The 15772-nt window shown below is 43.4% G+C and overlaps 2 protein-coding genes across 11 annotated transcripts in view; one reads left to right on the top strand and one right to left on the bottom strand.

The window, feature by feature from the left end:
- LOC121271327 (dedicator of cytokinesis protein 7-like) overlaps positions 1-7530 on the bottom strand; it is a 151893-nt gene extending 144363 nt beyond the window's left edge. For 3 of the 10 annotated variants that reach the window (XM_041177253.1, XM_041177256.1, XM_041177259.1), the window contains exon 1: positions 7266-7519. In XM_041177253.1, coding sequence (XP_041033187.1) covers positions 7266-7480 — 215 coding nt within the window. In that variant the 5' untranslated portion in view covers positions 7481-7519. Of the gene's footprint in view, positions 1-7265 lie in introns of all 10 variants that reach the window. The other 7 variants (XR_005941704.1, XM_041177261.1, XM_041177255.1 and 4 more) reach the window with 4 other exon arrangements.
- Positions 6292-15772, top strand: part of LOC121271328 (dynein light chain Tctex-type 5-like) — a 37056-nt gene continuing 27575 nt past the window's right edge. The window contains exon 1 of the mRNA XM_041177263.1: positions 6292-6377. The gene's annotated coding sequence lies outside the window, so the exon portion shown is untranslated. The remainder of the gene's footprint in view (positions 6378-15772) is intronic.

Genomic DNA, 15772 nt, shown 5'->3' with positions numbered 1-15772 from the left:
CATCTCAGCTGAAGGACAGTAACTCCGACAGTGCAGGACTCCCTCGGTATTGCACTGGAGTGTCAGCTTTCGATTTTTGTACTCAGGATCTGGAGTGGAACTTGAGCCCACAACCTTTTGACTCAGAGGCGAGAGTGCTACCAACTGAGCCACAGCAGAGACTGAAACTATAACTACAGTACATTGACACGTGAATAACAATGGGTCAGGCAATAAACTGCAGGTATCATCAATGCTCCCCGTTTTGATTCCGTCACCAATGACATGGAAAGACCATTTAATGTAATATCATCATCATTTGTAATTTAATAGGTTCAAAAAATGAAGGGCTACATTAGAAAGTTGAGGTACATCTATACATTGGAAATGGGTGTAAAAACACACAGCAAGTTTACCTTTCTACTGGTCCTGAATAAGTAACTGAAGTAATAACAATTGCCTTCTTCTTATCGTGTCCACAGACAGTCTATACATGGCCCAGCCAGAACTAGACACGTTTTTGTGCCTTGTTGTTGAATTTGGCAAGATCTACAACAAAGCAGGGTTCCTCTAGCGATAGACATTGCAGGAGATGTTGCATAGTCTGTGGCTCAGTTCCATATTCACAAGTTGTCGGGCAGATTGTATATCCCCATTTGCTTAGTGACACCTTTCAACCACCTAAACCAGTCCTAAGTCTGTTAAGGCACTTCCAGGTTGCCCAGTTGCAATTAGCTCCTGGGGGAAGGCTTTCATCCGGTAGAATTTCCATCGCTGGGGGTTGTTCGAGACTGGCGAGTCGGTCTTTCCACAAGGTGATGCACAAGGGCCTCAGATGGGATCGACTGTAATGAAACAACACTGTTCATGAAGCTTTCTTGACTTTAGGCGGTTGGGTGTAGGTGTATGACCATGTAGAGGGTGCCTCTCATCTGATGTTTGACGGAGTCGCTCTTTCTTGCTGGCTACTGTTCTTCTTGTATCAAGGGGAGTGATACCCGCCAGGATATATAGGCTATTGGTGTTTGTTGGTTTTAAACAGCCTGTGATAAGTCGGCAGCTTGCATTCAGAATGGCATCCATCTTCTTAGCATGAGTAGATCTTTCCCATGCAGGACAGGCGTATTCGGCAGTGGAATAGCAAAGAGCAAGTGCACTGGTTCACAATGTTTTCATGCTTGCTCCCCATTTTGTGTTAGTGAGCTTATTCAGGATGTTGTTTCGTGCGCTCACTTTTGCCTTTGTCTTTTCGATGTGGTTCTTGAAGGTGAGGCATCTGCCAAGGGTGACTCCTAAGTAGATAGGGTGCTCGCAATGCGTCGGTGTTGCTCCACACCAGGTTACTTTAAGCTGGCGTTTGGCTTCACAGTTTCTGAGGTGGAATGCACAAACTTGCGTCTTTGACAGGTTTGCGCGAAGATGGTTTTCTTCATAGTAAGATGTTAGTCCCTCCAAGTCCTCAGAAAGCGTTTTCTCCAAGGAAATGTTGAGGCCAAGGTTCACATCGTGGCCCTGTTTCAACCAATTCTACCACCACCACGCACAGCAAGTAGTGTATAACAATTGTAATAAGTAATAAAAGCTTCCACCAAAGCAGGGAAACAGCAAATGGGAATGACACTAATCCACAAAGGAGCAATGAACTTTTATTCAATCTGTCTCAGTCAGTTTTAAAATTCAGTCAAAAGGTTTTTTAAGTTTAAATAAATCGGACAATCATTGGTTTACACGCTTGTCTGTCCTTCACTATGAGCTCAGAGAAGCAAATTATGGCAGATCCCATAATGAAAGTAAAATTTCATTCACAATGTCACAAACTAAGCTGAAAATTGTGTGTTGTGGGCCTCGCACTGCTGAGAATACAACAGCACTCATCAAGGAAGCAGAGAGCAGATCCCTGTGTCACATTATCAAAATACCCTCGGGCCTGGGGGGGGGGGGGGGGGGATCACTGCTATTTGCCCAGGGCTTCAGATTAATCATCACCCACAGTCAAGAGGTTTACAAAGGTCCCCTAAAGCCAGTGATTAGCCTCTACAATCCATAAATTTGGCAACATACAATCTCAATGAAATGAGAGATGATGTTCATGATAGTAATTGTGCTATATTATATACTAAAATTGCACTGGAAACAGACAGCCTATTGTACTTTAAGATTATCTCATGAAAATTATTGCTAGAATTTATATAGCGCCTTTAATGTAGGAAAACATCACATAGGATTGTAATCAGACTGGAACTGATACTGAGCCAAAGGAGCAGGAACAATGAAAGCCTTAGTCAGCAGTAGTCTGGAAGTGAAAAAAGGCAGAGGGGTCTATGGAGAGATTTCCAGAGCTTAGACCTAGATGCTTCAACGCACAGTGGACAACGGTGGACCAGGACGTGGGATAGCAGGGTTTATGGAAGAGGCCTGAATTGGAACAAAACAGCTCATGTAGTGACATATAGATGGAGGAGGTTACAGAGAAAGGGAGGGGTGAGACCATGAAGGGACTTGAATATGAGTATGAACGTTTAAAATTTGAGAGAATGGTGGATCAGGGATCAATGTGGGTTAGTGAGCACAGGGTTGATAAGTGAATGGGATTTGGTGAGAGTTAGGTTATTGGCAGCAGAGATTTGAATGAGTTCAAGTGTACAAAGGGTGTAAAAGTGAAGGCTGGCCAGGACAACAATGGAACAGTCAAGTCTGGAGGTAATAAAAGGGTTTCAGTAGCCGGTTAGCAGAGGGAGGGGTGGAGACTGACCAAGTTGGGGATGTATGCGATCTTGGTGATGGAGTAAATATGGGGTTGGATGCTCATTTCAGAGTCAAGTAGAGGTTGTGAGCAGTCAATTTTAATCTGAGACAATGGCAGGGGGTGAGGTGGAATCAATATCAAAGGAAGAGGGCTGGTGGCAGGGTCCAAAAGACTATGGCTTTGCTCTATCCAATGTTCAACTGAAGGAAACTGTGGCTTATCAAAGACTTGATGTTGTACACGCAACGTAGAGACAGTGAAGGATTTGAAAGCGGTGGAGGGATGGCTGGATGGTATCAGAATGTGGAATTCAATATCATGTCTTCTGATCACCGAGTTGCAGTGTGTAACTGAGAAATAGAAAAGGGGTCAAGAAAGGTCCCTCAGCTATCCAGAAATACCAGTGCAATAGCAGAAAGAAAAGCCACTGAAGGGGATTCTCAGGCTACCACTGAGTAGGTAAAAGTGGAACCAGTTGTGGACTGTCCCACTGAGTGGACAAGCTGACATAGTCAAATGTGTCAAAAGCTGCAGAAAAGTCAAGAAAGATGAGGAGATGCATCACATCTCATCATGGGTGCAATTTTCTTTCCTACCTCCCTTTCCAATGATTTCTCCATCTTACCCGCCCACTCCCATGAAGATTATGAATTCTTTTCTGGGATTCACAGGCTCCCTCTATAATTCACCCAAAGTTCATGTGCGAGCCCAAGTAGTATCAGCTCAAATCCTGTCTTTACCCAAGATGCAGACAGACACAGACACAGAGTAATGTTGAATTCTGATAAGGACTGATTTTACCCTATTCATCCAGGCACATTGAGATCAAGTGCAACAACCTGTCCCACTGAGGTCAGCTACAGAATTCAGCACAATCTAGGTGGGTCATCACTAAAGAGTCTCAGCACTAATTTGCAGAAAATGTAATATTAAACCTAAAGTCCTGAGGAAAGCTCATCGACCTGAAACAGGATCGCTCTTTCTCCCCACATATGCTGCCTGGCCTGCTGAGCATTTCCAACATTTTCTGTTTCTACATCAGACAATGCTAGTTGAGGGAATTAAGATTACAATATAGTTTTGGGGTTTTGATGTTATAAATCATGTAACAATGCTTCCCAGGCCATCATTATTTGCATTTGTTTGAACGATCATTAAAGACTATATAATATTGTTGCATTAACAAAGCATGACATAAATATACAAACTCTCACCAATCATGCAATTGGTATGAAAAGCTCATGTGAATTCTTACAAATGTGACGAGGAACAATGGTGTAGCTGAATATATTCTACTGGAATTGCAGCGCATTGCAATATAATTGAGCAGTTAAACAGATAAAACCTTTGCGATCTCACATGTTTCATCAACTGACATCAACTTTAAAATTATAAAGCACCGTTAATGAAGTAAAATGTCCCAGGGAACTGATCAAACAAAATCTGACACCAACCCACATAAACTGATATTAGAATGAGTGAGTAAAAGCTTAATCTAAGAGGTAGGTTTCAAGGGGAGCCTTAAAGGAAAAGAAAGAGGTAAAAGAGGCAGACAGAGGTTATAGAAGGAATATACATATGGTCAAGGCAACTAAGGGCACAATTACCAATATGTGGATTGGAACAAGTGGCACACCTAAAACATAACTGCTCAATCCTCTTATTTAGTTGAGCATTTTCCAGATAAAGCGCAGATTAAAATGCCTCTCAGAAACTCAGCACACTAAAGAGCAATCAATACCAGACAGCAACTTTCAGCCTGTAATTTAACCTTGAGTGATGGTTAAAAAAACAGCAAGGGTTCACGCTGTATTCACTGCTCCCAATGCAGTCTACTGTATGTTGGGGAGACTAAACAAAGACTGAGTGACCACTTTGCTGAATACCTTTGCTCAGTGCACAAGCATGACCCAGACCTCCTTGTCGCTTGCCATTTCAACTCACCATCTTGCTCCCATACCCACAGCCCATCCTTGGCCTGCTGCAATGTTCTAGTGAAGCCCAAAGCAAACCGGAGAAACAGCAACTCATCTTCCAATTAAGCACTTTACAGCCTTCCAGGCTTAACATTGAGTTCAACAACTTCAGACCATGAACTTTATCCTCCATCTTTACCCCCTTTTCAATCCAGTTTCATTTTTTAATTCTTTCCCCCAACCTCCACATGGCCATCTGTCACTTGTTCTTATGTTTTGCTTTTGCAGAGTGCAACCTTGTTCTGACCCTTGTTCTGCTATGAACATATTCTGCTTTCTTATCTTTAAGCCACTATCAACACCGCCTTTAGTCTTTAACACTCTCTTTGCCTGTGCCCATGACATCTTTGTCAAATTTCTCCTGAGCTCCCACCTATCCTTGACCTTCTATTTTGCTCCACCCCCTCTGAAACAGTATAACATCTATCACATTTCTACCTCTCTTTAGCTCTGAAGAGTCGTACAGGCTTGAAATGTTAACTGTTTCTCTTTCCACAGATGCTGCCACACTCGCTGAGTTTTTCCAGCATTTTCAGTTTTTATTTCAGATCTCCAACATCCACAGTATTTTGCTTTTATCTTAGGGGTTCACACTCGTTGTATGATGTTATCTAAACCTGAATGGATTTAATATCTTGTAATCACCTTCTGCTACCCAACAGTCTGAACCCTCTACCCAAAACTCAGCACTCCAACAATGGCCTTTGCTGTAAATACTTTACAACATCAAAATCACTGGAGCTAGTCTATTCATTTCAACTGAAAAACATAGCTAATAAAAAGCAAGAAAACTTCAAAGGAAATAAACCTACAAACAAATCATTGTAGATTATCTGAAGGAATACTATAAATTTAATCTCATTCCCATTTCTCTTTCTGTAAAGAAAATAAATAAAATTTTGCTTCCTGCACAACAGCCAGAATAACTGCACCACCTCACACAAAAAAGCTTAAATATTTCTGTCTGTTGTAAATAGCTCAGTGTCACATATCAAGCCAGCTTCTTTGTTTCTTCCGCGTATCAAATAGAGATCACGCAACCAGTTAGTCTGATGGCTGAATGTGTGTGATTAGGCTAATCTTGATCATGAAGGCTAACAATCATCACCCAAGGGCAAGGGAGGATTTAAATCAACCAGGATCCCAGCTCCTGGTAACTCATCAGTGACTCCATGTGTGGCTGGGAGGACAGAATGGCTCTGGGCTACAATTCTCCGAACAGGTGAACATGTGACACAAGATTAACATAATGAAAATGGAAGCTTTCCTCAGGGTTACCAGTAGGTGGGACTGTACTCTGGTCGCCCAAGAAAGCCAACAAATTGGGAAAAAGGAGAGAAAAAGATATGCATTTACCTTTCACAACCTCAGGGTGTCCCAAAGTGTTTTCCAGCCAATTAAGTACTTTTGTAGCATAGTCACTATTGCAATGTTAGGATCATGAGAGCCAATTTGCACACAACAGGGTCCCAAAAACAACAGTCTGATAATGACCAGATAATTTGTGATGTTGATCGAGGGACAAAGTTTGACCAGGACCCCGGGGGATAAATCCCTTGTTCTTCTTTCAACATAGTGCGCGGTGGGATCTTTTGCAGCCACCTTACAGGGTAGAAAGGTTTAACGTCATTTGAAAGACGGCAACTCCGACAATGCAGCACTCTCAGGACAGCACGGTGTGTTGATTTTTTTTTGTCCCCAAGGCTCTGGATTGGGATTTGAACTTTGTGAGTTAAGGAGTTTTTTTTTTGGGGGGGGGGGGGGATGGTGGTGAGGAGAGGCAGAGCACGGAAAATTTGGGAAGAAAGGGAGAACCAAATTCGATCAAACGAGCGTCCTATAAACTGACGGGCTCAGTGATTATTGGTTTGGTGCAGAACCTATTCTGGTTTAAGTATGACTGGGAACAGAGTCCAATGATGGCCAGTTTCTCCCTCCATGGGTCACCAGTCACACACTTTGCTGCCGCTTCACCTTCAACACGTTTCCTCCCGCACCAGCGGCGAGGGCGCTGAAAACCGGCCCGATTTTCACAACAGGACCACGCCGGAGGGGAGAGGGAGAGAAGGGGGGGTTTGGTGGGGAGGGGGGGGGGGTGGGGAAGGGTGGGGGGTGTGGGGAAGGATGGGGAGGGGGGGGAGTGGGGGAAGGGGGGGGTGTGGAAACGGGGATGGCGGAAAATGAAACGAACCTAAACACAGGGACGGGAGCGAGAGGGGAGGCTCATCCGTTGCGAGAGAAAGAAACGGGAAAGACGTTTTTCCCCGATGCTGGCTTCTGCCTCAGGTAAAGGAAGGCGGCTTGACACCTGCGCCGGCCCCGCCCGGGCGCAACTCCCGCACACAGGTCAAAGCCCGGCCCCCCCCACCCAAATTGTTTTCGGCTCCTGAGGTAAATTTTGGGCTTTCTGCGACTGACTTAAATTAGAACTCCCGACTTTCGGGCGTCTCTTTCCTTTCCCTCCCCCCCCCCCCCCCCCCGGGACAACCTCCTCAAAAGGGGCAAAAAAAAAAGTTACCGCCGGCGAATAAAAAGTTGCCTCAGAACGGTTCGCGCGAACTCACCGGTTAATTTTCTGAGCGAAAGCGCGGCGCTCCGTTGAAGTGGCCATCGTCTCGCCGACAGGAACCCCCCCCACCGCCCGCCCCCGAGCGGCGGACTCAGCCCTCTCAGCGCTTCGGCAATCTCCGGAGCTACTCGGCAGCGGCGGGCAGGAGGTGTGGGGTTCGGCTACCTCCGGCAGCCCGGAGGCACCGGGCTCAGACTCAGACTCGGCCATCTTCGCAGCTCGTGGACTCGGCGATCTCCGGCCGCCTGGGGTTTCGGGCTCGGCAATCTCCGGCCGCCTGGAGACAAGGGCTCGGTCATCTGCGGCAACCACACCCCCACCTCCTTCAAAGAAGTTTAGAATAAATCTCCAATAAAACAGCATTTGGTAGAAATACGCAGCAAGGTCCGCGTAAAGGGGGGGAAAAATACAAGTTAGCCTTTAGAGTGCAGACCCTCAATCAGGACATTTACTTATATCTTTTACGACTGAATTCTCTGTAATGAGAGAGAACTTTGCAAAAAGTTTACAGGCTCGATTATCTCACTTTGTCAAGAATTACATAGAATATGTTTCTTTTCTTCCATTTTCTGCTGAAACGTCATCAGGCATACCTAAAAATTAGGTGTCAACTTGGTGAAGCTACAACGCAGGACGACTTGCTTGTCAAACAGCGGAAACAGCATGCAATAGACAGAGCTAAGCCATTCACAATCAACAGTTCAGATCTAAGCTCCGCAGTTCTGCTACATCCAGTCCTGAATAGTGGTGGACAATAAAACAACTAACTGGAGGAGGGGGCTCCACAAATATCCCCACCCTCAATGATGAGGGAGCCCAGCACAGCAGTACAAAAGACAAGGTTGAATCATTTGCAGCCATCTTCAGCCAGAAGTGCCTAGTGGATGATCCATCTTGGCCTCCTGCTGAGGTCCCCAGCACCACAGATACCTGTCTTCAACCAGTTTGATTCACTCCATGTGTTATCAAGAAACAGTTGATGGCACTGGATACTGCAAAGGCTATGGGCCCGGACAACATTCAAGCAATAGTACCGAAGACTTGTGCTCCAGAACTGGCCACACACTTAGTCAAGCTGTTCCAGTATAGCTACAACACTAGCTTCTACCTGGCAATGTGGAAAATTATGCAGGTATGTCCTTTCTACAAAAAGCAGGACAAATCTAACCTGACTAATTATCGCCCTATCAGCCTAATCTCGATCATGAGAAAATCAATGGAAAGTGTTGTCAACAGTGCTATCAAGCAGCCCTTACTCAGCAAAAACCTGCTCACTGATGCTCAGCTTGGGTTCTGCCAAGGCCACTCAGCTACTAACCACATTACAACCCTGGTCCAAACATGGACAAAAAAGCTGAACTCAAGTGGTGATGTGAGAGTGACTGCCCTTGATATCCAGTCAGCATTTGACCAAATATGGCATCAAGGAGACCTAGCAAAACTGAATTCAATGAGAATCAGAGGAAAACTCTCCACTGATTGGCATCATGCCTAGCTCAAAGGAAGATGGTTGTTGTTGTTGGAGATCAGTCATCTCAGTCCCGGGACATCACTGCAGGAGTTTCTCAGGGTAGTGTCCTAGGCCCAAACATTGTTTCATCAATGACCTTCCTTCCATCATAAGGTCAATAGTGGGGATGTTCGCTGATGATTGCGCAATGCACCATTCACACTCCTCAGATACTGAAGCAGTCCATGTCCAAATACAGCAAGACCTGCCCATACTGATAAGTGACAAGTAATATTCATGCCACAGAAGTGCCAAACAACAAAGGTCTCCAACAACAGAGATTTTAACTATCTCCCCTTGACACACAATGGCATTAACATCTCTGAATCCGCCACTATCAACATCCTGGGGGTTACCATTGACCATAAACTGAATTTGGACCAGTTTAAACTAGAATGGCAGGGGGATGGGAACCTGAGCAGGGAACAGAGGAGGGGGAAACAAGGATAGAAACGAAAGACAGAAAAGTAAGAAACAAAACTGGAAGGCAGAAAAAACAAGGGCGTAAAACAAATGAGGACGTAGTGCAAAATAAAGCTAAGATGACTAACGGGGTTAAAAAGACAAGTCTAAAGGCTTTGTATCTTAATGCGCAGAGCATTCGCAGTACGGTAGATGAATTAACAGCGCAAATAGATATAAACAGCTATGATATAGTTGCAATGACAGAGATATGGCTGCAGGGTGACCAAGGATGGGAACTGAACATCTAGGGGTATTCAATATTTAGGAAGGACAGACAAATAGGGAAAGGAGATGGGGTAGCACTGTTAGTAAAGGATCAATGCATTAGTGAGGAAAGATATTGGCTCAGAAAATCATGATGTGGAATCTAGAACAAAAACAAAAATACCTGGAAAAACTCAGCAGGTCATTTTTGCTTTCGTTCTAGATTTCCAGCATCCGCAGTATTTTGCTTTTATGATGTGAAATCTGTTTGGGTGGACATAAGAAACATCAAGGGGCATTAAACGTTGATGGGGGTTGTTTATAGACCTACAAACAGTAACATAGATGTAATGGGAAGGCATTAAACAGGAAATTAGAGGCACATGCAGTAAGGGTACAACTGTAATCATGGGTGACTTTAATCCACATATAGATTGGACAAACCAAACTAGCAATGATACTGTGGAGGAGGATTTCCTGGAGTGTGTATGTGATGGTTTTTTAGACCAATACATTGAGGAACCAACTAGAGAGCAGGCTATCCTATACTGGGTATTGTGCAAAGAGAAAGGATTAATTAACAATCTTAAACAAAAACAGAATTACCTGGAAAAACTCAGCAGGGTCTGGCAGCATCGGCGGAGAAGAAAAGAGTTGACGTTTCGAGTCCTCATGACCCTTCAACAGAACTAACAATCTTGTTGTGTAGGGTCCCTTGGTGAAGAGCAACCATAAAATGACAGAATTATTCATTAGGATGGAGAGTGAAGAAGTTGAATCCGAAACTAGGGCCCTGAATCTAAATAAAGAGAACTGCGAGGGTATGAGGCGCGAGTTGACAATGATAGATTGGGGAACCTTACTAAAAGGCTTGACGGTGGATAGGCAATGGCTAATATTTAAGGAGCATATGCATGAATTACAACAATTATTAATTCCTGTCTAGTGCAACAATAAAACAGGAAAGGTGGCTCAACTATGGCTTACAAAAGAAATTAGGGATAGTATTAGATCCAAAGAGGAGACATATAAAATTGCCAGAAAATGCAGCAAGAGGATTGGGAGCGGTTTAAAATTCAGCAAAAGTGAACAAAATGATTGATCAAGAAGGAGAAAATGGAGTATGAGAGTAAACTTGCAGGGAACATAAGAACTGACTGTAAAAGCTTCTATAAATATGTGAAGAGAAAAAGATTAGCAAAGACAAATATAGGTCCCTTACAGTCAGAAACGGGGGAAATTATAATCGGGAACAAAGAAATGGCAGAAGAGTTGAACATATTTTGGTTCTTTCTTCACAAAAGAGGATTCAAGTAATTTCCCAGAAATGTTAGGGAACCAAGGGTCGAGTAAGAGGGAGGAATTGAAGAAAATCAGTATCTGCAAAAAAATGGTGCTAGAGAAATTAATGGGATTGAAAGCTGAAAAATCCGCAGGCCCTGATAATCTACATCCTAGAGCTCTAAAGGAAGTGGCCTTGGAAATATTGGATACATTGGTGGTTATCTTCCAAAATTCTATAGACTCTGGAGCAGTTCCTACAAATTGGTGGGTGGCAAATGTAACCCCACTATTTATAAAAGGAGGGAGAATAAAAACAGAGAATTACAGATCAGTTAGCCTAACATCAGTAGTAGCGAAAATGCTAGAATCTATTATAAAAGATGAGGTAACAGAACACTTGGAAAGCATTAACAGGATTAGACAAAGTCAGCATGGGTTTATGAAAGGGAAATCATGCTTAACTAATTTACTGGAGTTTATTTGAAGATGTAACTAGTAAAATAGATAAGGGAGAACCAGTGGATGTGGTGTATTTGGATTTCAAGAAGGCTTTTAATAAAGTCCCACGTAAGAGGCTAGTGGGCAAAATTAAAGCACATGGGATCGGGGGTAATACACTGGAATGGATTGAGAATTCGTTGACAGACCGGGAACAGAGAGTGAGAATAAATGGGTCTTTTTCCAGGTGGCAGATGGTGACTAGTGGTGTACTGTAGGGATCAGTGCTTAGGCCCCAGCTTTTCACGATATATATAAATGACTTGGATGAGGGAACCAAATGCATTATTTCCATTATTTTGCTGATGACACAAAACTGGGCGATGTTGTGAGGAGGATGCAAGGAGGCTTCAGGGTGATTTAGACAAGTTGTGTGTGTGGGTAAACACATGGTAGATGCAGTGTAACGTGGATAAATGTGAAGGTATACACTTAGGTGTGAAAAACAGAAAGGCAGAGTATTATTTAAAGGGTGATATATTGGGAAATGTGGATGTACAAAGGGATCTGGGTGTCCTTGTACACCAGTCAATGAAAGTAAACAGGCAGCTGCAGCAAGCAATTAGGAAGGCAAATGGTATGTTGGCCTTCATTGCAAGAGGATTTGCGTTCAGAAGTAGGGATGTCTTACTGTAGTTGTACAGGGCCTTAGTGAGACCACACCTGGAGTATTGCGTGTAGTTTTTGTCTCCCTACGTAAGAAAGAATATACTTGCCATAGAGGGAGTGCAGCGAAGGTTCATGAGGCTGATACCGGGGGATGGCAGGACTGTCGTCTGAGGAGAGATTGCTTCGGCTGGGCCTGTATTCACTAGAGGTTAGAAGAATGAGTGGGGATCTGATTGAAACATATAAAATTCTAACAGGGCTAGACAGACTAGATGCAGGGAGGATGTTTCCCCTGGTTGGGGAGTCTCAAACCAGGGGCCACAGTCTCAGGATACAGGGCAGGCCATTTAGGACTGGGATGAGGAAACATTTCTTCACTCAGAGGGTGGTCAACCTGTGGAGTTTTCTACCACAGAAGGCTGTGGAGGCCGGGTCACTGAGTATATTCAGGAAAGAAATTGATACATTTTTGGATATTAGGGAAATCAAGGGGTATGGAGAGAAAGCAGGAATATGGCATTGAGATAGAGGATCAGCCATGATCATATTGAATGGCACAGCAGGCTCGAAGGGCCAAAAGGCCTACTCCTGCTCCTAGTTTCTATGTGTCTATATAAATACCGTAGCTACAAGAGCAGGTCAGAGGCTGGTAATTCTGCAGAGGAGTAACTCACCTCCTGAATCCTCAAAGCCTGTCCACCATTTACAAAGCACAAGGCAGGACTGCAATGGAATACTCCCCACTTGCTTGGATTAGTGCAGCTGCAACAACACTAAAGAAGTTTGACACCATCCAGGACAAAGCAACCCATTTGATTGGCACCCCATCCACAAACATTTACTCTGTCTCCCACCGGCAAACAGTGGCAGCAGTGCATACCGTCTACAAGATGCACTGCTGCAATTCACCAAGGCTCCTTCGACAGCACCTTCCAAACCCGTGACCTGTACCACCTAGAAGGACAAGGGCAGCAGATACATGGGACCACCACCACCTGCAAGTTCCCCTCCAAGTCACTCACCATCCTGACTTGGAACTATATCACCGTTCCTTCACTGTTGCTGGATCAAAATCCTGGAACTCCCTTCTTAACAGCGCTATGAGTGTTTCTCCAGCACATGGATACAGCGGTTCAAGAAGGTGGCTTACCAGCACCTTCTCAAGGGCAATTAGGGATGGGCAATAAATGCTGGCTTGGCCAGCGAAGCCCACACCCCATGAATGAATTTTTAAAAAGATGGAATTAGATGCAGGCTCTCACTGTGCCAAACGAATGGCAGAAAGGATTGAGGTGCTGAATGGTCTCCTCCCGCTCCTTTGTTCCTTAGTTATCAATAGAACAGAACAGAGCTTCATCCGTTAACAAGCAAAGGGAAGAGTTATTTTGCAGGAAGGAGTCTGGGAGGACTTAAAGATAGCTAGCCGCCAATCTCAGCGCTGCAAACCAGAACTATTCATCATCGATTTGTGTGAACAGTATTTGCATTTTGAAGCATCTGTTTTATGGGTAGCAAATAGAGGCATACCGATGTGAATTAGTTGTTTTTCAGGTAGACTCAGTATGAATTAATCCCCAAACGCAAGATCGAAAGTAAACTTATATTCCTACAAGGTCTTTTCTGTCAAATCATGTAAATAATAAATCATGAAAGAATATTTTCTGTCATGTATTTCTTTTTGAAAAGATACTTTGTTGGGAAACCTACTCTGGCTCATGGGTAGTGTTCTCAGCCTTGAGTAAGAAATTTGTGGGTTCAAGTCCCATGGAAGGAACTTGAGCGCAAAATCTAGGGTGAGTGCTGCATCATTGGAGGTGCCATCTTTCAGATGAGATGTTAAACCAAGGCCCTATCTGCCCTCTCAGTTTGACAAAAAAGAATGCACACGTTGTTTCAAAGAAGAGCAGGAGTACTCCCTGCTGATATGTATCCCTCAATCAATGTCCCTAAAGGATGGATTATCCGGACACCACCTCATAACTGTTTGTGAGACATTACAGTCCACAAATTGACTTTTCCTAAATTACAAGTGACTACACTTCAAAAAAAGTATTTCATTAACTGAAGAGCACTTAAGGATGTCCTGAGGTTGTGAAAAGTGTGATGTAAATCCTACTCTTTGTAAATCCTACTTTCTTTTACTATCTGAGGTCAGTCTTGGTTCTGCTCTTGAAATAAAAACAGAAAATGCTGGAAAAACTCAGCAGGTCTGACAGCATCTGTGGAGAGAGAAACAGAGTTAACATTTCGAGTCTGTATGACTTCTTCAGAGCTAAAGATAAGTAGAAATGTGATTAAATTTATACTGTTTAAGCGGGTAGAGCAGGTGAAGCTGGATAGAAGATCAACGATAGGTGGGGTCTAAGGAGAGATGGACAGAGATGTCATACGGACTTGAAACGTTAACTCTGTTTCTCTCTCCACAAATGCTGTCAGACCTGCTGAGCTTTTCCAGCATTTTCTGTTTTTAATTCAGATTTCTGGCATCTGCAGTGTTTTGCTTTTATCTTCTGCTCCTGGGGTTGTTTACCAATTTATTGAGAAACGTCAACTCTAACTTAACAACTATGAACACTAACCTGTGGAAACTTAGGACAGGAAAAGAATCATTGAGTTTATCTTGTCTGGGCATGGTCTGGCTGATTGAAAACAAGATCCTTTCTGATACCAAACCCTTCAATCCAGCCACACAATCTCCTAGAAGAGATAAAAACGATTTGGGATAAAACCTTAGTCCAATTTAGGAAGAAACTCCTGGAAGTTGCTCTCTGTCCCCCGGAGGTGATGAAACACGTTCTGGGAGACCGCATTCAGGAGTCTGTCCAGCTCCCTTTTGAATGCTGCAATGAATCCGCACTGACTGCACAAAGCCAGCAACTTGTTCCAGGAGTCAGTAGCTCTCTGTGAATAGAAGTACCTCCTGGCTTAAATTTTCACTTGTGTAATTTATAACTTGTATCCCTTACAATAGTGACCACACTTCGAAAGCACTTCATTGGCTGTGAAGCGCTTTGGGGCGTTCTGAGATAGTGAAAGATGCTATATAAATGTAAGTACTTTCCTCCTTTATACTTTAACACAGCAAAACACACACATTGGGAGACAGAGTGTGATGCACTGTCTATATTACTGAACTATATTCAAACAGCATCATAATGTGCAAGAGCAAAGCTTATGCACTTTTGCTCCCAGTTATTATGTTCCAGCATAGGTGTTCTCCAGTAGACACTACAAGACTGGCATTTATGTAGTGCTTTTTGCAACCACCAGATACCCCAGAACACCTTACAGCCAATTAAATACTTTTGAAGTGTAGTTACTGTTGTAACGTAGGAAATGCGACAGCCAATTTGTTCCAGAAACAGCAATGTTTTAATGACCAGATAATCTGTCTTCTATTGCAGTCATACAGGATAAACCAGATAATCTGTCTTCTACTGCTGTTGTATATTAATATTTATAACTTGTATCCCTTACAATAGTGAGCACATTTCAAAAGTACTTAATTGGCTGTACAGTAGTTGGCTACATTCAAACAGTGCAAGTAGATTAGTCTATGCCAGGAGAAAATGACTTTTTTCAGGCTGTGTTCAATTGTGGTCTAAGAAAAGCACTAAAATGTTGTGTGACATGTTGCAACAGCTGGTGCTTAAAGTAGGTTCTTAAGCTTGATCTGAGATAAGAGGTTTGTGTATTAAACCTATATTGTTTGTGTTTCAGACTCTTCTTTAAATAAACTATAACCAAAATAAAAGCAAAAAACTGCGGATGCTGGAAATCCAAAACAAAAACAAAAATACCTGGAAAAACTCAGCAGGTCTGACAGCATCTGTGGAGAGGAACACAGTTAACGTTTCGAGTCTGTATGACTCTAAGAGCTAAGGAAAAATAGAAAAGAGGTGAAATATAAGCTGATTTAAGGTGGAGGGGTA

The sequence above is a fragment of the Carcharodon carcharias genome, chromosome 30, assembly GCF_017639515.1.
Source record: "Carcharodon carcharias isolate sCarCar2 chromosome 30, sCarCar2.pri, whole genome shotgun sequence".
Lineage (NCBI taxonomy): Eukaryota > Metazoa > Chordata > Chondrichthyes > Lamniformes > Lamnidae > Carcharodon > Carcharodon carcharias.
This window is presented reverse-complemented; position numbering and strand designations above follow the sequence as displayed.